The 17664-nt window shown below is 38.4% G+C and overlaps 1 protein-coding gene across 5 annotated transcripts in view; it reads left to right on the top strand.

The window, feature by feature from the left end:
* Nucleotides 1-17664, top strand: part of SYNE2 (spectrin repeat containing nuclear envelope protein 2) — a 200212-nt gene that overhangs the window by 80584 nt on the left and 101964 nt on the right. For all 5 annotated transcript variants that reach the window (XM_087747934.1, XM_087747933.1, XM_087747931.1 and 2 more), the window contains 11 exons: nucleotides 1584-1739; nucleotides 2145-2410; nucleotides 3559-5668; nucleotides 7199-7521; nucleotides 8531-8675; nucleotides 9358-9573; nucleotides 9955-10220; nucleotides 11013-11169; nucleotides 13936-14091; nucleotides 16897-17037; nucleotides 17379-17561. In XM_087747934.1, the coding sequence (XP_087604060.1) occupies nucleotides 1584-1739; nucleotides 2145-2410; nucleotides 3559-5668; nucleotides 7199-7521; nucleotides 8531-8675; nucleotides 9358-9573; nucleotides 9955-10220; nucleotides 11013-11169; nucleotides 13936-14091; nucleotides 16897-17037; nucleotides 17379-17561 (4119 nt within the window). The remainder of the gene's footprint in view (nucleotides 1-1583; nucleotides 1740-2144; nucleotides 2411-3558; nucleotides 5669-7198; nucleotides 7522-8530; nucleotides 8676-9357; nucleotides 9574-9954; nucleotides 10221-11012; nucleotides 11170-13935; nucleotides 14092-16896; nucleotides 17038-17378; nucleotides 17562-17664) is intronic.

Raw genomic sequence — 17664 nt, 5'->3', positions numbered from 1 at the left:
TGAGAAACATTAGAACTATTGTGTGGGGAGATTGACACTATCTATGTGTCTGTGTATCCGGGGAGGCAGTGCCACAGCGTATGTTGAGAACGTCATAGAAACAAGTGAAACATGTACACAGCAATCCTGAGGTTTTTCTTAGTGTCAGGACACTTATTTTTCTGTGTGTTTTGCTGCGTTTATATTTCAGTCTGGTAAAGTGGATTTCCTCATCACTCTGTGACAGCTTAGCTGAGTTTTTCTGCTTGCTTCAGTTCTATGGCACTTAAGTCTCTTAAGATGCAATCTTATGTCTGAATTGATACAGCTGTTACGGATGTATACACAGAGAAATGGAAACGTTCTCTGATTGACTGAAAATAACCCAAAGAGTTCAAATAAATAGAATTATTCTCTTCTGGTAATGTCTACAATGTGCTACATGTTTCCCACACCTGGAAGCAGGTGTATTTTGGACAGCTCATGACCCACAGAGACACAGACAACAGTGACAGCTTACAAGTGATATGGCTGCAGGGATAGCTGGCTGCTTCCTAGTAAAATAGTAATGAAGTAGCAATACAGTAAGTTTATCAAACAAGAGGTCTTTATCATTGCTCATTTTATATGTTGGTACCATGGAGAAGCTCACACTGTAGTCATATCTGTATATTTGTATGCATTCACTCACATGAAGTCTATATGTGGAACAGATCACAGTTTACACCAGGTATAGACAGGTACTGGGGGAAGGGAAATGCAGAAAGATTTTTAAGGTATCGCCATGTGACCCAATAAGCCTGTGACATTTCATTTATGTTGTTGACTGCAATAGCTGAAGATGATTTAGAGGATTATGTTTTACATCTGAACTGGGGCTGGGTAAGAGCATCCACTTCGGCAATGACCTCAGCTCAGCTGATGGGCTGTTAAACCTGGTCACACCCCAAGTGACTTGTCTTTCTGTCATTGTGGAAATTGATGGCAGTGCCAGGGACTGGCTTTGGAGCCCCCATTCCCTTCCTCCCCACCCTGATTGAGACATGGCTCCCTAACGCTCTCATGTTACTCCTGATTTCAGATAGCACTAGTGGCAGTAGCAGCCGTGGCTTTGCGTCACAGCCAAGCTGCTTCATGCATGAGTTGGCCTGTGAAGAACAGTTGAAGAGGTGATCCTGGTGAAGGACACAGCAGTATATCAAGGCAGGTGCTGAGCAGAGGGAATGTAGGTGTGAGGAGAGGTTAAAGGTCCGTGAATATGTAAGGAGGAGGGGGAGAAGACAGGACAGACCTGTGAATTTATCAGTAGCAGAGGTGGGGGCAGGGACGATGTTATATGAAGGTGGGGATATCAGAGTTTCAAACTTAAAATGATGGGCAGAGATTTCATAGCTATCTGAGCAGTGCTGGCAAGCCAGGGTGACTGCAGAGGTGGGCGGCAGTGATTCAGGTTCCAGCCTCTGGGCCCTGGTTGACACACAGACACTGCGGGGGAAGCCACGGCAGGATTTAGGCATGGCTTAAACATGTGAAGCAAAGTGTTGCAGTGAGAAGACTTTTCGGTTTAGGACCTTCAGAAATAAGAATCCTGTTTTGCGTTGTAGGACACAGGTGCAGAAGTGGTTGTCCAGAAGGAACTGTCTCCTAGAGTGCAAGTAAACACTGAATATTATGAAGAAGAACAAAAGGTCAATGAGCTGAAAAATGAAGTGGCTGAACTGGATATCGTGCTCATAAATGAACAACTAAAAGAGCTGGAGGTATGGAAATTGCAAAGCCATTCCTCGTTGTTAATGTAGTGATACGCTTACAGAATTATGATTCACTTGGGCAATACAAAATTGTTGCATATAGTCTTGTCTAAGGTTTGACTGCATGATTAGTCAGTTTGTCTATCAGGTAATGTACAAACACTGTGCCTTAATGCAAATATGTCCATGTAAATACCATATTTTGTACTGCTCTTCTAGAGTGCAGTAGTAGATACACCTGTGTAGATTGCACGTGTGCTTCCATGATGTGCACAGGCATGCGTGCTCATTTGCATGTGACTGAGCAAGCATATGTTTGTAGATCTATCAGTATTTAACTGTATTTTTTGCTGAAAGCTGAAAGTGTTTTAAGATCCTCTTTTAATCTTCTCTCTGTGGTGGGCTTGATTGTAGAATTTACAAACTGAACTGGAAACATGGAAAGCAAAGTCTTTTTGTCATAGTCAAGAAGCGTTTCCCAGTGCAACGGGATCAAACAGAGCAGAGCTGCAAACCACAGAGCCTACAATGCCCTGCTGGGACAGGCTGCTTCAAGAACTAGATGCCGTTAAGGCAGTGAAGCAACAACAGTACTGTTTAATTAATGAATACCAGAAAAATCTTTCTGCTGTGCAGTCCTCCATGAAAAATTTGTCAACAGAAAAAGATAACATAAAAATGTAAGTATAGTTGAGGGTTTCTGTTAATAGGTTGCAGAACAAATATGGTCCTAGACTGAATTTCGTGCCATACTTCAATAATGCTCAGGCAAGAATACGTGTTTTATCCATCTCGTTAATGTTGGGTAGCAAGAGAAGTCTCCCAGGTTTGTAAGTTTAAACAGAAGCATTTCTGGTGCTTCTCTGCTATCCTTTAGTGATATCTACTCTTTTTATTTTTTAGGCAAAACAAAGAAATGGTTGCTGTGTTAAAAACCTATATAAAAGCCATATTAAAATATTTTTGCAAAAATATGGCAGATGTGGAATATTAATTTTTCTTTAAGGACTCATCAGTTCTAATTTTTTTCTGAATGAAATATCTTATTACTCTGCAAATTAACCTTACTTGATAGGAAGAATTCTGTGGCAATAAATAAGTCTACAGTACCAATTCAGAGGTAACCAACGCACACAAAATATTTAGTACCTTTTATGAATTAGCCTTCAAAACATGGAACTAGCCTATCGGTCACAATAGTGTATCACAATAATTTGAAAATTTTTAAAATAATTTATAAAATTGTTAATTTACAGCAAAGAGGTTGAAAAAATTGAATAAAAATCTAGCTGCTAAATGTATTGTAGGTGGGAATTTCAAAATACTCCTGAAAATAAACGATGAGCAGATAAACTCCTCCAAATGAATCTTGACTGAATGGGCATTTTCGAAGTTTTTCTTATAACTAAGTTTTCTCTTCAACGTAAATCAGAAATTACCATAAAATGTTGTTAATTCACTTAGAGATGACTTACCACTGTTGTTGATTTTTAAAATTTTATTTATTTTCATTTTAAAGGGAGGCTACATTCCTTTAGGAAATGACACATTCTGTGTTAGTATATGCTGCAGTTTTAGAGAATATACAGTAGAATATACCTTTCCTGCAGAGGTATCTAGAAATAACTAATGCTGTACAGATAAGGAAGAAGTAATGATATTGCAGTGATGGTTAGGAAATTTGTGAGAGAACATTGAGAGATACATGTGAGTAAGTGAATAAAGTGAGTGAATCATTTTCTAAACAGTTAAATTCTCTTTTTAAAATGTATCTAGTCCATGTTTTAGCAGAAATGTTTTTTTTAAATGCTGCTCATATTTTTGACAGGGGTCCTATGAACAACACAGTTCTTCTGGAGAAAATTAAAGCATGCATTGAGTCCTTACAAGAAGAAAGAGATGTCTTAAACCAGCTGAAAACTCAGCAAGAAAGTTTATCTCGGCATCTAACATGCATGGATAAAGTGTTAACTGAAAGCCAAATGAGGCAACTGGAGCAATGGTGGCAACACATGGAACAAACAGTGCAAAAGAAACATGATCGAGTTGTGGCAGAAATCGATGAATTTAACCTGCTTATGAATAAAGCACAGCATATTCAGAGACTGATTGAAGAACAGTATTCACAAGCAGAGTTATATTCCTCATCTGAAGGAAAAGCCAAATGCCCTGTACTTTGGACCACAGAGCTACAGGACATTAAACATGGTCTTTCTCTATTAAAAAGAAGGATTGAACTGCAGATGAAGAGAATTTGGAGTGATCAAGAGAAGGCAGCTTTAGAGAACTCTATCCATGATTTGCAGAGCAAATTGGAAGCATTATCAGCGCAACAAACTCCTCGAGAGGATGTTCAGATCACTGGTCCTGCTCTCATGAAACATGAAATGATGAAGAGGCTGAAAGAAAATATTTCGTGGGTCAACAATTCACTGTCCTCTCTTGATCAGAAAGCAGCACTTTTCCCCAGTGATGTTAAATCACAGATCAGAAGTTGTCAGCTTATGAGCACAGAAGTTCTCAACAGAGAGCCTGTGATTGTATCACTGGATTATGGGCTCCAGCACATCGTTCCCAGCTTGAAGCCAGAGGAGATCTCTGATATGACCTGCCTTTTACAAACATTGCAGAATTCATACAAGGCTCTTGTTTTAAAATCAGCTCAAAGATTACAGCACCTAGAGCTTCAGCTGGAGGAGAGGCAAAGACTTATTGCAGAAGTAGAAAAAGTTCACTGTCAGCTTCGAAATGCTGAGATGATTGCCAGGCCTGACGTGAACCAAACCAGCACATGGTCAGAATTAATCAATCAACAAGCCATTTTAAAGGAGATTTTAAAAGACATACAGGAAATAGAAGGGCTTATCTCATCCCACTGTAAGGAGAGTCAGGTCACAGCTGGGGAACTGAGCCTGTCTGAACAACTGTTCTTGACTGATCAATTAAGAAGTCTGAAGAATAGAGCAAGGAAGACACAGAGGCAAGTTCAGAGTAAACTTCATGAAGTAGAAAAAAAGATAGCTGTCTGCAGGGAGTTTGCTGAAGGAATAATTTCATTGCAGCAGGATCTTAATGATCTACAGTATGGTGAAATGAACCTGGAAGAAGATGAATTATTAGGTGCCAAGCAGCAAGTGAAGGATAAATGCAAAGCACTTAAAGAAAAAGTATTAGCTTTTCAGTCCAGTTTGTCACAAATAATGAAGTACAAAGAAATCTTCAAATGCTTAGGTCTAAAATGGGACTCACTGCAGCTGGATGAATTGCAAACTGAATTTTTTAAAATTAAAAATAAAATTAAAGGGAAGATAATACACTTTGATAATGTTGTTAGGGAATGTGACAAGATTCAAGCATTGCTAAATGAAATCCAGACTGTGACATCCACTGTAAGAAGAGAAGCTAACGTCCTGAATGATAGCTCTAGCTCTTCTCCTGCTGAGAATCTTATATCTGCACAGGTTCTGTTTCACACAGTTCAACAAATCTTCTACTTAACCCAGGAGGCAGCAAATCAAATAAACAAAAATGAGGTCTTTGATACACCATTCAAAGAATATAAGAGGAAAGAAATAAAGAGCCTGGAGAAAGATGTTGAGGAATTGAATCAGTTTCTTCAAAACTTAGTCTCTGGTCTCCAGTGTGTAAACAAGGAAGATACCCAAAATGAAGTAGAACATATATTCCACATCATAAAGCATATTCAATTAGAGCTCCAGCAGCCACTTCTGATAGACATAAAAATAATGCAGTATGAAAAGATGCGATGGGAAGCGATTCAGAATATGATGCAAGCAAAGTTTTCTGCTATTAAATGTATAATGGAAAAAGAGAGGGAAAACCAAGGAGAAAAATCTCTTCCTGCTGGTATAGAAACAAAATTAGAAACACTGCAAGATCATGAAATAGAACTGAAGACAGATATTGCTGCCCGTGTTGTAAGTATATTTAATAAAAGTAAGGTATGGCCATATGTCTTTTACCAATAATTAGATTAGGTGTCTGTGACTGTAGTGTTTATATTTTCATTACTTATACCTTCCTTTTATTCTAATAACTGAATTGGCCCATCATCATCTCTGCATTAGTGGATATGATGGGAATCATGATAAGAAACTAAGGATACAAAGAAATTAGTTGTATTCAGTTTAATTATAATCAAGCAGTGGGGATTAGCACAAGAAAAGAAAGGTAAAGGGGAAGAAGAAAAAGGTTGTATTGAAGTATTGAGCTGAAGAGACACTGGGTGCAATTGTTCTGGCATTATTCTTGGGACTGATTTTATGTAATATTTTCAATAGTGACAATGAAAAAAACAGAGGTTCCTTGTTTCTATTGTAAAGAAAAAGCTTACCAGTTGGGAATGATCAAGGAGAGTAAAGCACAGGTCAAACCAATGTGATCAGGCCTCAGGGAGGGTGAGCAAAGGAAAGGCAACCAGGATCCAAGGCTTTGACACAAGTATATAAGGCATTGATAAGGCATTGCTGGAAGATCGACCCGATTCTTCATGTCTTTGTCAGGAAAGGTCCACTCAAACTGGAACAGATGCTGTTAGAGGGATGAGGAATGTTGAGGGCAGTTAATAAAACTGGATTTGCTCAACCTGGTAAGCTCAGGGCAAGCGGGAAATCTAGCTGAGAAATGTAATTAGGCTGGAGGTAGACTTAATGGGTGGAAAAGGACTGCTTAAGCTAAAGGGCAGTGTTAATACAAGGAGAAGGAATTAGCAAATAAATTTATATTGGAAACCAGAAGAGTGATAACCTTCATAGCAGAGAGGTTCTGGAACTGTGTACTGGTCAAGAAGACCTGTGCCCTGACTGCCCAAGAGATCAGTGGGTACAAGTGAGGAAATAGGAGATAGTAGCTAGTAACAGGAGGAGTGACTCAGCGTCCCTCATGGACTTATGGTCCTGCTGTCAGATTTCCTGGTTTGCTGTGCTTCATCTTCACTGCTTGGGTATTGTGTGGGAAGCACAATGCCAAAGTTTCTCTGCCCTGTGGGAATCCAAGAGCTGGCAAAGTCACACATCATTCTCTGTATACATACATACGAGAAGAGGGTTTAGCGAGAAGCTGTTTGGCAAGTCGTAGTGGAGATATCCCCTGGAGCAGAATAAAGCATCAATGTGTGGGCTTTCCTTGTCTGAACAGGATGTATACTGCCATGTCCATAAGGGATAGCTCTTGTGTCCCGCCATCCTTCTCTCTGGACTTTTCCAGTATTGGCAGTTCCCTCTCTTCCTACGGTTGAGGGCAGTCAATCCATAGGTTACAGCACTGCTCTGTGACTACCTAGGTAGCAGAGTGCATTTGCCATGTGTCCTTCCTCACCTCCTCAGGCCAATTCTAGGAGCATTGGCCTCAAAGACAACCAGGTGTGAAATTCTGAGAAAACCATCCGGTGATCCAGAGGAGCACAGAAGTCTTTCTTGATTCTTCCTTTGTCTTTTTAACACTTTCAGAGTGCTCTGGAGGAGGCATGTAAGACTGGTGAGCTTTATACCGAGGCTGTTCAGAAGGCTGCCAGGTTCCTTGAGGACTATGAAGCTCAAGTCAAGTCTGCTGCAGCAGAGCTTGGTAGCTCAGAGGAGGTCTGTCAAACCCCACAATGGAAACAAGAAGAGTTCAACTCTGTAAAGGCTAACATAGAAAACCTGTACTGCAAGCTGAAAAACCTAGTGAAACCAGAAGACAAAATATGTCTGGAAAATACTTTAACAGAACTAGTCAATAAGAGTTTGGCATTAAGGGAGAAGGCTCAAAGAAAGGAAGCTGATGAACAGAGGTAGGTTTAAGAGATCTTCCTAGATCGTGTTGCTTGTTACGAGAAATTTGACTGGTAATAGATGCAGTGTTGTTTCTGCTCTGATAGAACCAGGTAATTCAGCAGAAAGAAATGTAAGCATTTCTGTTGTTCCCAGATGTGACTGCAATGGAAGGGAAATTGCCAGACAATAAGCATATTGCTAATAATTTACAATGCACTAATTTTTAGTATATTCCAGAAGGTATGGGGCTCGACTGAGTGCCATATGGTGCCAGAATCAGAAGAAAGCACATTTCCACAGTCTCTAGCGCAGTGCTGGTGCAGGTTAGAATAGTTTTCAGAGGGGCCCTAATGCCCCTAATGTCTTCCATAGGCTATTCTGATGGCTTGAGAAAGTAAAGACCAAACAAGATGCAGGCCATAGTTTCCTTCCTTCAAATATAGGCACAGAGGAAATCTGAAGGGCCTTCAGATACATGTACAGAAAAAGTTGGGAGATAGAGTAAAGGATTTTTAAATTGCTTGCTCATGATCCAGTGCTTCTGGTTCTATTGAGCATAATCTTAAAATCTGCTTTTATAATCAAAGAATTGGATGACTTTAAAGGCTTTGGTAATAGAAAAGAGATGATAAGATACAGAAATAAGAAATTGGAATTGTACATACCACACATCGCAGGGACAAATAGAATGTGTGTCACAAACCGGGAACTAATTTTTGGGAATGTCTGAGGAGGATGGAGACTTAGATCAACACATACAATTCTGTTGAGCAGCTCCATGGCTGATATATGGACACACATACCTATATTTCTTTACCTCTGGGGCATTTGTACCTGCATCTCTAAAGTATCTCAGATATCGGACCGGAAGTGTATAACAAATGCTAATTGAAGATAACTTGCAATATAGTAAGGACTATTGGTTCAGAAGATTTGGGTTTTTTTTTTTATTTCTAGTGGGCATTATGGTTGGAGAGAGGAGCAACCACAACAAATTTTAATTGGTCTATTAATTGTTTCCTACAGGTATTTTGAAAAATACAAAAGCTACACAAAAACCAAAGATAAGGTGTGTGATAATCTTAACAAACTGGAAAAGATGCTTAGACAGGCTTTGTCTCAAATACCAATGTCTTATAAAGAAGCTTTGGAGCACTTAGAAGAAAGTAAGGTAAGAGAGGCTCTGAAGAACTTGAAAAGCTCATGCAAAACTGTGATGTAGCAGCCATGCACACCATATGATATTGTAGTAGAAAGAAGTTAAATTCTTTATCCTGTATTTGTGTATATATAAAACCACAGAATATATTTATATGCTTAGAAAAAGACTGGATGATAATAGGCCATGTAAAATGAGTACATCTTATTGCTGTAGAAATCAAACATTATCTGTGCTTAAGATAGTGTTGCATTTCTGTTCAGATCCCTCATTGCTTCTTTGCAGGACCAGGACTGATCAGATTTCTAACATTGCTGCTGTTTTCCCTCAGAAGTGAAAATCCCCTTGCGCTCTTGCTGCCTTCCCACCAGACCTCTGCTATAACTCATCATATTACAGGCTTGTCATTTTATATATCTGTAACTCTTGCTCATTTCTCTTCCCTTCCAAATAACCAGGAAGAAGTAAGAACAACCTAATTGCCTGGGCACACTGTTCTTCTGTTTGTTTCGTTTATTTACCCCATCTTTCTCCACAGCCTTAGCCAACAGAATTCTCTCATTACAACTGTATTTAACCAGCTCAGTGGAGTGATTGCCATTTTATTAGAGGATCCTAATCATGTCACTGAATGCTTCATTAACACTTCTGACTGTATTGTTTTATTTATTTACTTGTTTATTTTTCCAATAAGATTTTAGTATCCAACATTGACTCGGCTGAAGATGATCTTGTGAAGCTGAGGCAGGTCTCTGGAGAGCTGAAGAGATTATGCAAGAGAAGTGACAGGGCACTGGGCAGGATTGTAACAGTGCTGTGGGAAAATTGGCTGGGTTTGCTTGAGGCGGCGAAAGGGCTGAAAATTAACTGTGAAGAACTAAAGCAGGAATGGAAATTCATCAATGAAGAGGTGAGTTGCTCAACAAACTAAGTTTTGGGGAATGTGGTAGGGATGGGGCCCTCAGTAAAATGGCATGTAAAGGGCTGAGGTCAGCGCAGAACATCATTTCCCACCCACTGATCAGCCAGTTATCCCCAGCCTTTCTTGAACCTGGAGTCAAAAATGATGGGGTATTTATAGTACAAATTCTCTGAACCCAGAACAACTCTGTGTGTGGTTATGTGCTTTGTTAGAGCAAACTCAAATGTTTTGATACACTTCAGAGGTTCAAGCTCTCTGGCTATGTAATTCCCAGTACTTAGTCATGTGTATCAGTAAATGAATAATGTAACTTAAGGTGATAGAATAAAAAAGCACTTTATCTCATGCTTTGACATGCTGTTTACTTAGCTGGAACGAGAAACAATAATTCTAGATAAGCTCCAGGAAGAACAGCCAGAAAGCCTTAAAGAGAAAGAAAAGGCCACCAGAGAGGAACTGGTAGAATTACTAGATTTTGTGAAGTCATTTGAGGAAAACATCAACCAGCAGCAGCTCCTCTTACTCTTACTTCTTCACCGAATAAGAAACATCCTGAATACATCTGAAAATACTGAGGCAGAAGCTGCCCTTCCCGCCTTATGTGAGATAAAGGCAATGCAGGATCGCTGTAAAAAGTAAGTGGTGTGAAATTTCTGTTGAAGACATGTCATAGGACTACTTAAAAGCACAGCGTTTTATTGGGTATTAAAGAATATATGAAAGCTGTAATGCACTTAGAAAGATAGTGAATGCCCTACTGGGTCAGACCAATGCTCTGTCTAACCCATCTGCTGCCTCCAGCATGGGCATTGGGAGATAGTAGTTAGGGAGAAGACCTGAGCCTGGCTATATTGTGTGGGCTGCAATTTGTGTTCAAACGTAGAAGGAATCAGAAGGGATGATGGTCGATTTTGGAGGCTCCAAGATCTTGTGAACTTGAATGAGATGTGTGGGTCTTCCAGTCGTAGAAAAGCAGGTGTTGTGCTTTTTGCAGCAATGCAACTTTTGCCTTACTGAGTGCCACTGTTTAAAATCTGCCTCAACTATTTTTTGCAAATCTGTGATTGTACTCGCCCTTCTCCATGCCTGCTTTTTGACATGGAAATCTTGATGAACATATTCTGCTCTGCCAACTTTTTCAGACTCTGAGAACCTGAGCTCTGTTTGCTGTTTAAATATACATGCTATCTGATTTGGTCTACCAAACATACTTTGTTTAGCCATATCTGAAGACTCATTTTTGAAGAAACTGAAACAATAAAGGACAGAAACTCAGAGATTTAGTTACAGAAAATAATATTAAAATACAGACAAATGTGGTTCTGGATATATATTTTAAAAATATCTGTATTAAGCATGCTCTTTGTTTACTCCTACTTGGTGTAGAGTCTAACACTTGATATATTCTTGCTGGAAATCTTTCATAGGTTGTATGAAAAGACTCAAGACCATAAGGATTCTGTACAAGCTGAGATTCAAGAGAGGAACAAGATCACTGAAGAAATAAGTGCTGTGACAAATGCATTACAGAGTGCTGCATCTGTGTTATTACAAGATGCTACTGGGAAGGCAGGACAACTGGAGGTTGGTAACGGCTCTGTTATTGTGTGGGGACATTCAGAAAATGTTCTCTTTTATGCTGGGGCTTGAACTTGCTCCATAGGAAATTAGTGGCAAAGTATATGCATATGGATATGCAGATAGACTTAAAGAGAATGAATCTGGCTCAGCAGAATATGACTGGCCCTGCCACGTCCTTGGTTTGCATTCCTCTCCCTCTGTGTGGACCAGTTAGCAGCCATAGAAGTCTTTGCAGATTGCAGATTCACAGCCAGTTGCATGTCTTTTAGGAAGGATTGCTTACTGTACATCTTGCGCCCCTTCCCCGTCTGTGTACCTAGCCAGGGCAGCTTCAGATGCTCTGGATTTGATGTCCTACATCAGGGGGTTAACCTGGTAAATCCTTTCTAGAAATCAAATTGTGATCAAGATCACAGTCTCCACCAGCAGCAGCCAGCACTCTGCAGCAACCCAGTCTATACATTTCTATCATTTCAGTATATTTTTGTTACCCTTCTTTGAATTCTTGACTTTATGAAATGCTATTATTCCTAACACTTCCTGAATGTGGGTTTGTTTATTTATTATTAATTATATTTGTTTCAATTTAATCTTATTGTGTTTATATTACTATCTTAATTTTTAAATCTTGATCAAAAATTTATTTTAATTATATTTAATCGAGTTATCTTTTAACTATAGAACTTTATAATTTATTTATTCTAGCCTCCTAAGGTCTATTACAAATTTAGGCTCTCTTTGCTGAGTTTTGTATAAAAACTAGCTGGGGGTCCCCACCATCTATTTTCTTTAGAAGGTGGATGCTTGAAGCTGGCAGAGGGCTAGGAAAAGGACGGAAGCCAAAGACTGTGGTGGCAGATACGAGCATTTTCCTAGGGGTTAGCATGAGAGAGAAATGTTAACTATACCTTTAGGAAGTTCTGAAAACCCGTGAGCCAGCATTACTGTGGTAAAACCTTGTGGATTTGTCTGAAAGAGCTGGTTTTCTATTTAAAACTATTTAGAATTAGAATTTAGAGTTGGGTCTGCTCTTTTCCTCAGTTCTTTGTATCCAGGAGGAGAGGTTACCACTGCAGGTGCTTGATGCCTGCTTTTTTTCCTCACATCCAAATTGTGCTACTCTGAGCACCTAAAACTCACCCAAAGGTGCGTTTGGACCCTGTTCCTGACAGCAATCGGCACAAGTAAATGTCAGCAGCAATCCTGTCACATGATTTCTCTGTAGCAGTATGTCCCAGCAGGCTGTTCCTTTTGAGAAGATTCAGCTGAAAAGATTGAAAAATTCCTTCATTTTACCTAATGCCTAATACCAGTAAGCCAAAATCTGGAGGGCAATTTCATCCCTACTACCAAAGAAAAGCTAGTTTCTATAAAATCTGTAGCAGTATTCAGGGCTCCATTGCATTTATTGAATGGAAATGCCTATTTCACTTTCAGATGACAAATCTAGGTTAGTCAGGTGGCAAAGTCTTAACTCGCCAACATAGGTGAATATGCAAATGGGAAGTGATATCGTCTAGTCCCCTAGGAAAAAAATTTGGACAGTTTTGACAGGCATCTGCTTTCCAGCTAAATAATCTGCGAAGTGTGGACATGCATTTATATACAGAAACCAGTTTGCAGAGACATGCTTTGTTTTGGAGGTGAATGTTGTAACTGATTCTTTCAAATTCAAGTCAGGGAATCTATAAACTCCCGTAAATGTTGGCACAATCTTAATTGGGCCATTTGACAACAACAGCCTTCTCTATAGTAGTATGAGGCACACAGCTGTTTCATGGTTTTGTGTTTTTTAATATCAGACCCCGTTGTCGTGGGATGCCAGGAAATAAATCAATCTCAGATTCTTACATATTTCTTCTGTGCATTGCATTTGTATGAGGGAAAAGATTTCCAAGTGAAGACTCGGAGTTAATGGATTACCGTTACCCCTGATTGAAAAAGAAAATGTTAATTTTAATGTCTTTCATTGCCTGTTAGGAGCTTTAGATCATTTTCCCCAATAACTTGAGTTAGCATTTGAGTTCCTCAAACAGCTGAGCATTGGGAAAAGGAACCATAAAGCAAACAAACAGAACTTTCCAACTTGAAATTCTAGAAAACCTTCAAAACAAATGAGTTTCTTCATTCTTTCTGCAAGAGGACTTAGATCGGATTTTATTTCTAGGCCACGGGCTGTAGACAGTTGTTCAAGTTTCTTTTATCATAAAACCTACATTCTTCATGCAGAACTGGAAACTACTGTTTTGAAAGGAGCCTGCTGGGCTGCTCTGCATAATTGCCTGAAAGGAGACACTTCGGCTTGAAACCTGTTGCTTTTTGTGGCCTTTGTGTTGTTTAGCATAATGAAGGAATGAACGCTGGCTATTACACGTCTTTCAAAGAGAAAATGCACTTTTGGCAAAAGGGAGAGCACAAAGGTTAACATTTAACCATAGGAGCACTTCAAATGATTACGTTGCTATACCTGTCAGTAATCATCACTGTGTCAGTTGCCTGACATGGAGTAGTATCAAGTTTAATTAATTGTTACAGATTGAAAAGTGTCATTTCATTAAATGAGAGAGTATTTGTCAAAGTTAATCTGCTCGCAGAGGTAGTCAAACTAGGTTTGATATCACAAAAACAACTTTTCCAAACCATAATCATGGTAGGAAATATAAAGCACAGTATGTATGTGTGTATATATATACATATATGTACATATACACACATGCACATGCACCCAGTAAAAGCTGGATAAAATTGCTGATGTTCTTAATTTTCTAGGAGGTTCAGAGTGTGATTGGTAAAGAAAGTCAAACACTAAAGGATATCATGGAGAAACTCCGCATCAGGTATTCTGAAATGTATACAATAGTTCCTGCAGAGATCGAAACACAGTTGGAAGACTGCAAGAAAGTATTGCAAGACCTAGAAGACAAGGTAATTTTTGATGTAATTTTCATATTTATCTTTTTGTAATGTGTAAATAAGTACAGCAATATTTGATGAATGTTGTAACTATAAATTTCAACTTGAAACATTGATTATTTTCATTTGCATTTTCCTCTCGGTGAAAATATATAACTGTCTCCTTTTAGAATAACCTTACAGTAAGCAGTGTGAATATAATGTTTTTCTTTTCTGTTAAAAGAGGACAGGCAGAAGCACTAGCAATAAAGTCTTGCATATGAGATGGATCCTGTCTTCCATCCAGTCTGATTCTTAAACTGAACTAGTAGGGAAAGTTGATTGGGAAGTTTGTATAACTTAACTGAGAAGATATTTTCAAAACTGAATTCAAAGAGGACTTTGAAACTAGGTTTTTTTCATCTAATTTGCACACATGGTAGTGTATCATGGCATGGTTCTTTATACCACCCCTCGGGACATGGTTGCATTCATTTAAAAGCAGGCAGGGGATTTAAATAACTAAATAACATTGCCTTGGCTTTTTGCAATGTTTTCTATCTACAGGGGGTATAAACAGTTAACTGAAAGCAAAACTAAAAGAAAATGGAGTAATACTATAAGTTTGGGGTCAAATTTTAGCCTGGTATAATTATTATCATTGTTATTTATTCATTTGTGCTACTTTTAAAAAGAAAAAATCTTTCAGTTCTCTTATTTCAGAAATAATAATGTTTAATGCTAATTTTAAAGGCTAAATCTTGGTTAATTTGATAAAACTTGAAAGTTTAATAAAACAATTTTGAAATCCAGTTACTTGTTAGTGTCTGTCAGATTATTCATTCATTTTATGTTGCATTAAATATTTAGAGATATTCATTACAGCTTATTAGTTTTAATTTGGTTAACTTTGTAGTTTCTGTTTCAAAATGGAACCAGTCTTTTTAGAACCAACAGCTGGGTCGGAGAGAGAATGAGAAGGAAAGTAAAACAGTATTTATCCTTTGGGTTTTTTTTTTTTGTTGTTTACTGTTTCATTTACTGAGATAAAAGATTATCCCAATGCACACATTACATGTTGGAGTGAAAGAACTGGTCCTAGAAACTAGATAACATTTGCTTTTCACATTTAGGTAGTGGAAAACAGTATAAACTATCTTGGAATTTTTTAAAATGCATTTAGGAAACAAAATGAATCCTGCTGGAACTGGAGATCAGTTTAGGTACATACTAGGAGATACCAGCATGTGTTAAATTGAATTAACTTGTCATATTTTAATGGCATTCTGCTTTCTTCTAAATCTGCTAACCTAAAAATTAAAATAAATTGTACGTTTGATGCCATGGATTTTATGTGAAAAATATAATAAATTTTTCCCAGTAAGAAGTCTTGAAATCAAAATCCTGCCCTCCCAACGACTAGAGCAATAACAGATGCAGTGTTTTTTCTGAGGAAAGATAGGAAGCCAGTGCTTGGTCTGCTTTCTCATTTCCAACTGTGTCGCATCACTCATACATGTTTCTCTTCTCTTGTGGAGACTAGCACTACAAACATCAGTAATTTTTCATGTTTGGTATACTCCAGGATAGGAGTAATGGTCAAGTGTTTGGTGATTACCATCTGAGTTCCTTTTTCCAAGGAGTCTTGGGCACTAAGTACAGACTGGACTTCATAGCTTTTTTGTGTAAGCATGAGTATTTGAGAGGAGCACTGTAGTTCTTTTTGCTATATATTTATTCTCATGAATGCAGTTTTATCAATACAATACCTTACTATGGGTATTATTATATTCATCTGACACTACATGTGGGAATCTATAAATAATGTTAATAAAATTAAGAAATAAAAATGGATAAATAATTTATTAACTAAATAATGACCTTAATTCCTCTTCCCACAAAAAGGATAAAGTATTTCAGTGTAAGGAGCTTCAAACCAGCATAACTACTAAACTAGATATCTTTTGCATCAATGCAGCATACAGCTGTTCAATGTCCTTATGCCCCATAAATCCTAAGGCTGCATCACACAAAGGATTTACCATGATTTAACAATTTCCTGGCGCTTGGCTGACCCTAACAGCTCGCAGGGTTTAGTAAGAAAAGATGTTACTTTGGGCTAAGAGCAAGGACTTTCTCACTCCTTGCACTTCATCTAATCCATGGTAACCTGGTACCTTGCTGTGTCGCTCAGTTCTGTGCTCAGGCAATTATTCAACTTCAGCTTACTTGAGAGTTTTTCTCTTTACGTAGAAAACCAGGCCCTCCAGTGTACCGTTTTTTCACTTCTGTGGAGTTCTGCAGAGCAAAATTAAATTCCACATACTTTATGGGGCTCAGAGCCTTTTATTTTAGTAATAAATCTCTAACTTTATATTGAGAAATTCACTACACATTGGTGCACTTCCATATTCCCTTATTTGTTACATGGAAGTAATAGCTGTCAGCTGAGATGTAAAGGTGTCATTCTAGGTTTCTTACAGCACGAATCTAAGTGTGACCCTTTCCACAATGCAGCATAATGAGCCTCTGTTACAGATTAGAACAGGGGCAGCTGAAGTGAAGCACCCAGGGGGTTGCAGTGTCTTATTCTTTGTTTCTTCAGGGATTGCTTTTCTTGATCAGTCATTTTTAAGTGAGAGGAAATTCTTGAACAACATATAAACGTTGAACCTGCTCACATTAACGCTTCTCCCTGCTAATGTAATTCCATTCCTGTGTTTTTAAGTGACTCGTCAAGAGACACATAAAAAGAATTTGAATATTTTTGGTGAGGTGGCACATGGAAACAAGCAGATCTTTGTAATCTCCCCTATCGTTTTCTCTTTACTCTGACAGGTTAGCTTTGAAATCTTGCAAAGCTCTCCTCAGTATGTGCTGAAAAGAAAAGCAGAAACTATTAACAATGGCCTTCAAGCTATTGAAAAGATGTTACAACAGAAGAGTGAAAACATTTCAAAAGCCAAAGAAGTTCAGAAGGTAATCTTGCCAAAAAAATTCTGTGGGTGCTAAAAGATTTTTGGTTGTTTCTACAGAGCCTGGTTTAGCAGGAGTGTAAAGTGGCCCTCCATTCATTTTATGTCTGTAAAAGGAGAAGTACAAGCAAGCATTTAGCTGGTGAATATTTACCAATTCTTTCTCACAGGGAAATACGTGTTTTTTTCAACTGTGAATTACACTGGTAGATGCAGAGTGTTCTGTTCCTGTCATATCAGTTCTGAAATCTTTGCAATTCCCCATGCCCCACATGCAGAACAAATAATTCTGCTGTTATCTTTGAGCCTGACCTGATGTTTCATTTCCCCTCTCTCCACATGCAGCAAATCTGGGATATGCTGGACCTTTGGCATTACAAACTCAATGAACTGGATGCTGAAGTGCAAGATATAGTAGAGCAGGATCCCTGCCACGCACAGGAGTTGATGGATATCTTAGTGAGCCCCCTTCAGCAGTACCAACAGGTCTCGCAGCTTGCTGAGCGCAGAACTGCCATTTTAAACAAGGTAGATGCAAATGTAAAGTTTTTAAAAAATCACATCTTATAAAAAACAAAATAAAGCCTTTGCATAAAACATTATCAAAGGCTGTCAAATGAGTAGAGTCAAA

The sequence above is a fragment of the Nipponia nippon genome, unplaced genomic scaffold, assembly GCF_047370975.1.
Source record: "Nipponia nippon isolate SJK-2023a ecotype South Korea unplaced genomic scaffold, ASM4737097v1 scaffold_11, whole genome shotgun sequence".
In the NCBI taxonomy this organism is placed as follows: Eukaryota; Metazoa; Chordata; class Aves; order Pelecaniformes; family Threskiornithidae; genus Nipponia; species Nipponia nippon.
This window is presented reverse-complemented; position numbering and strand designations above follow the sequence as displayed.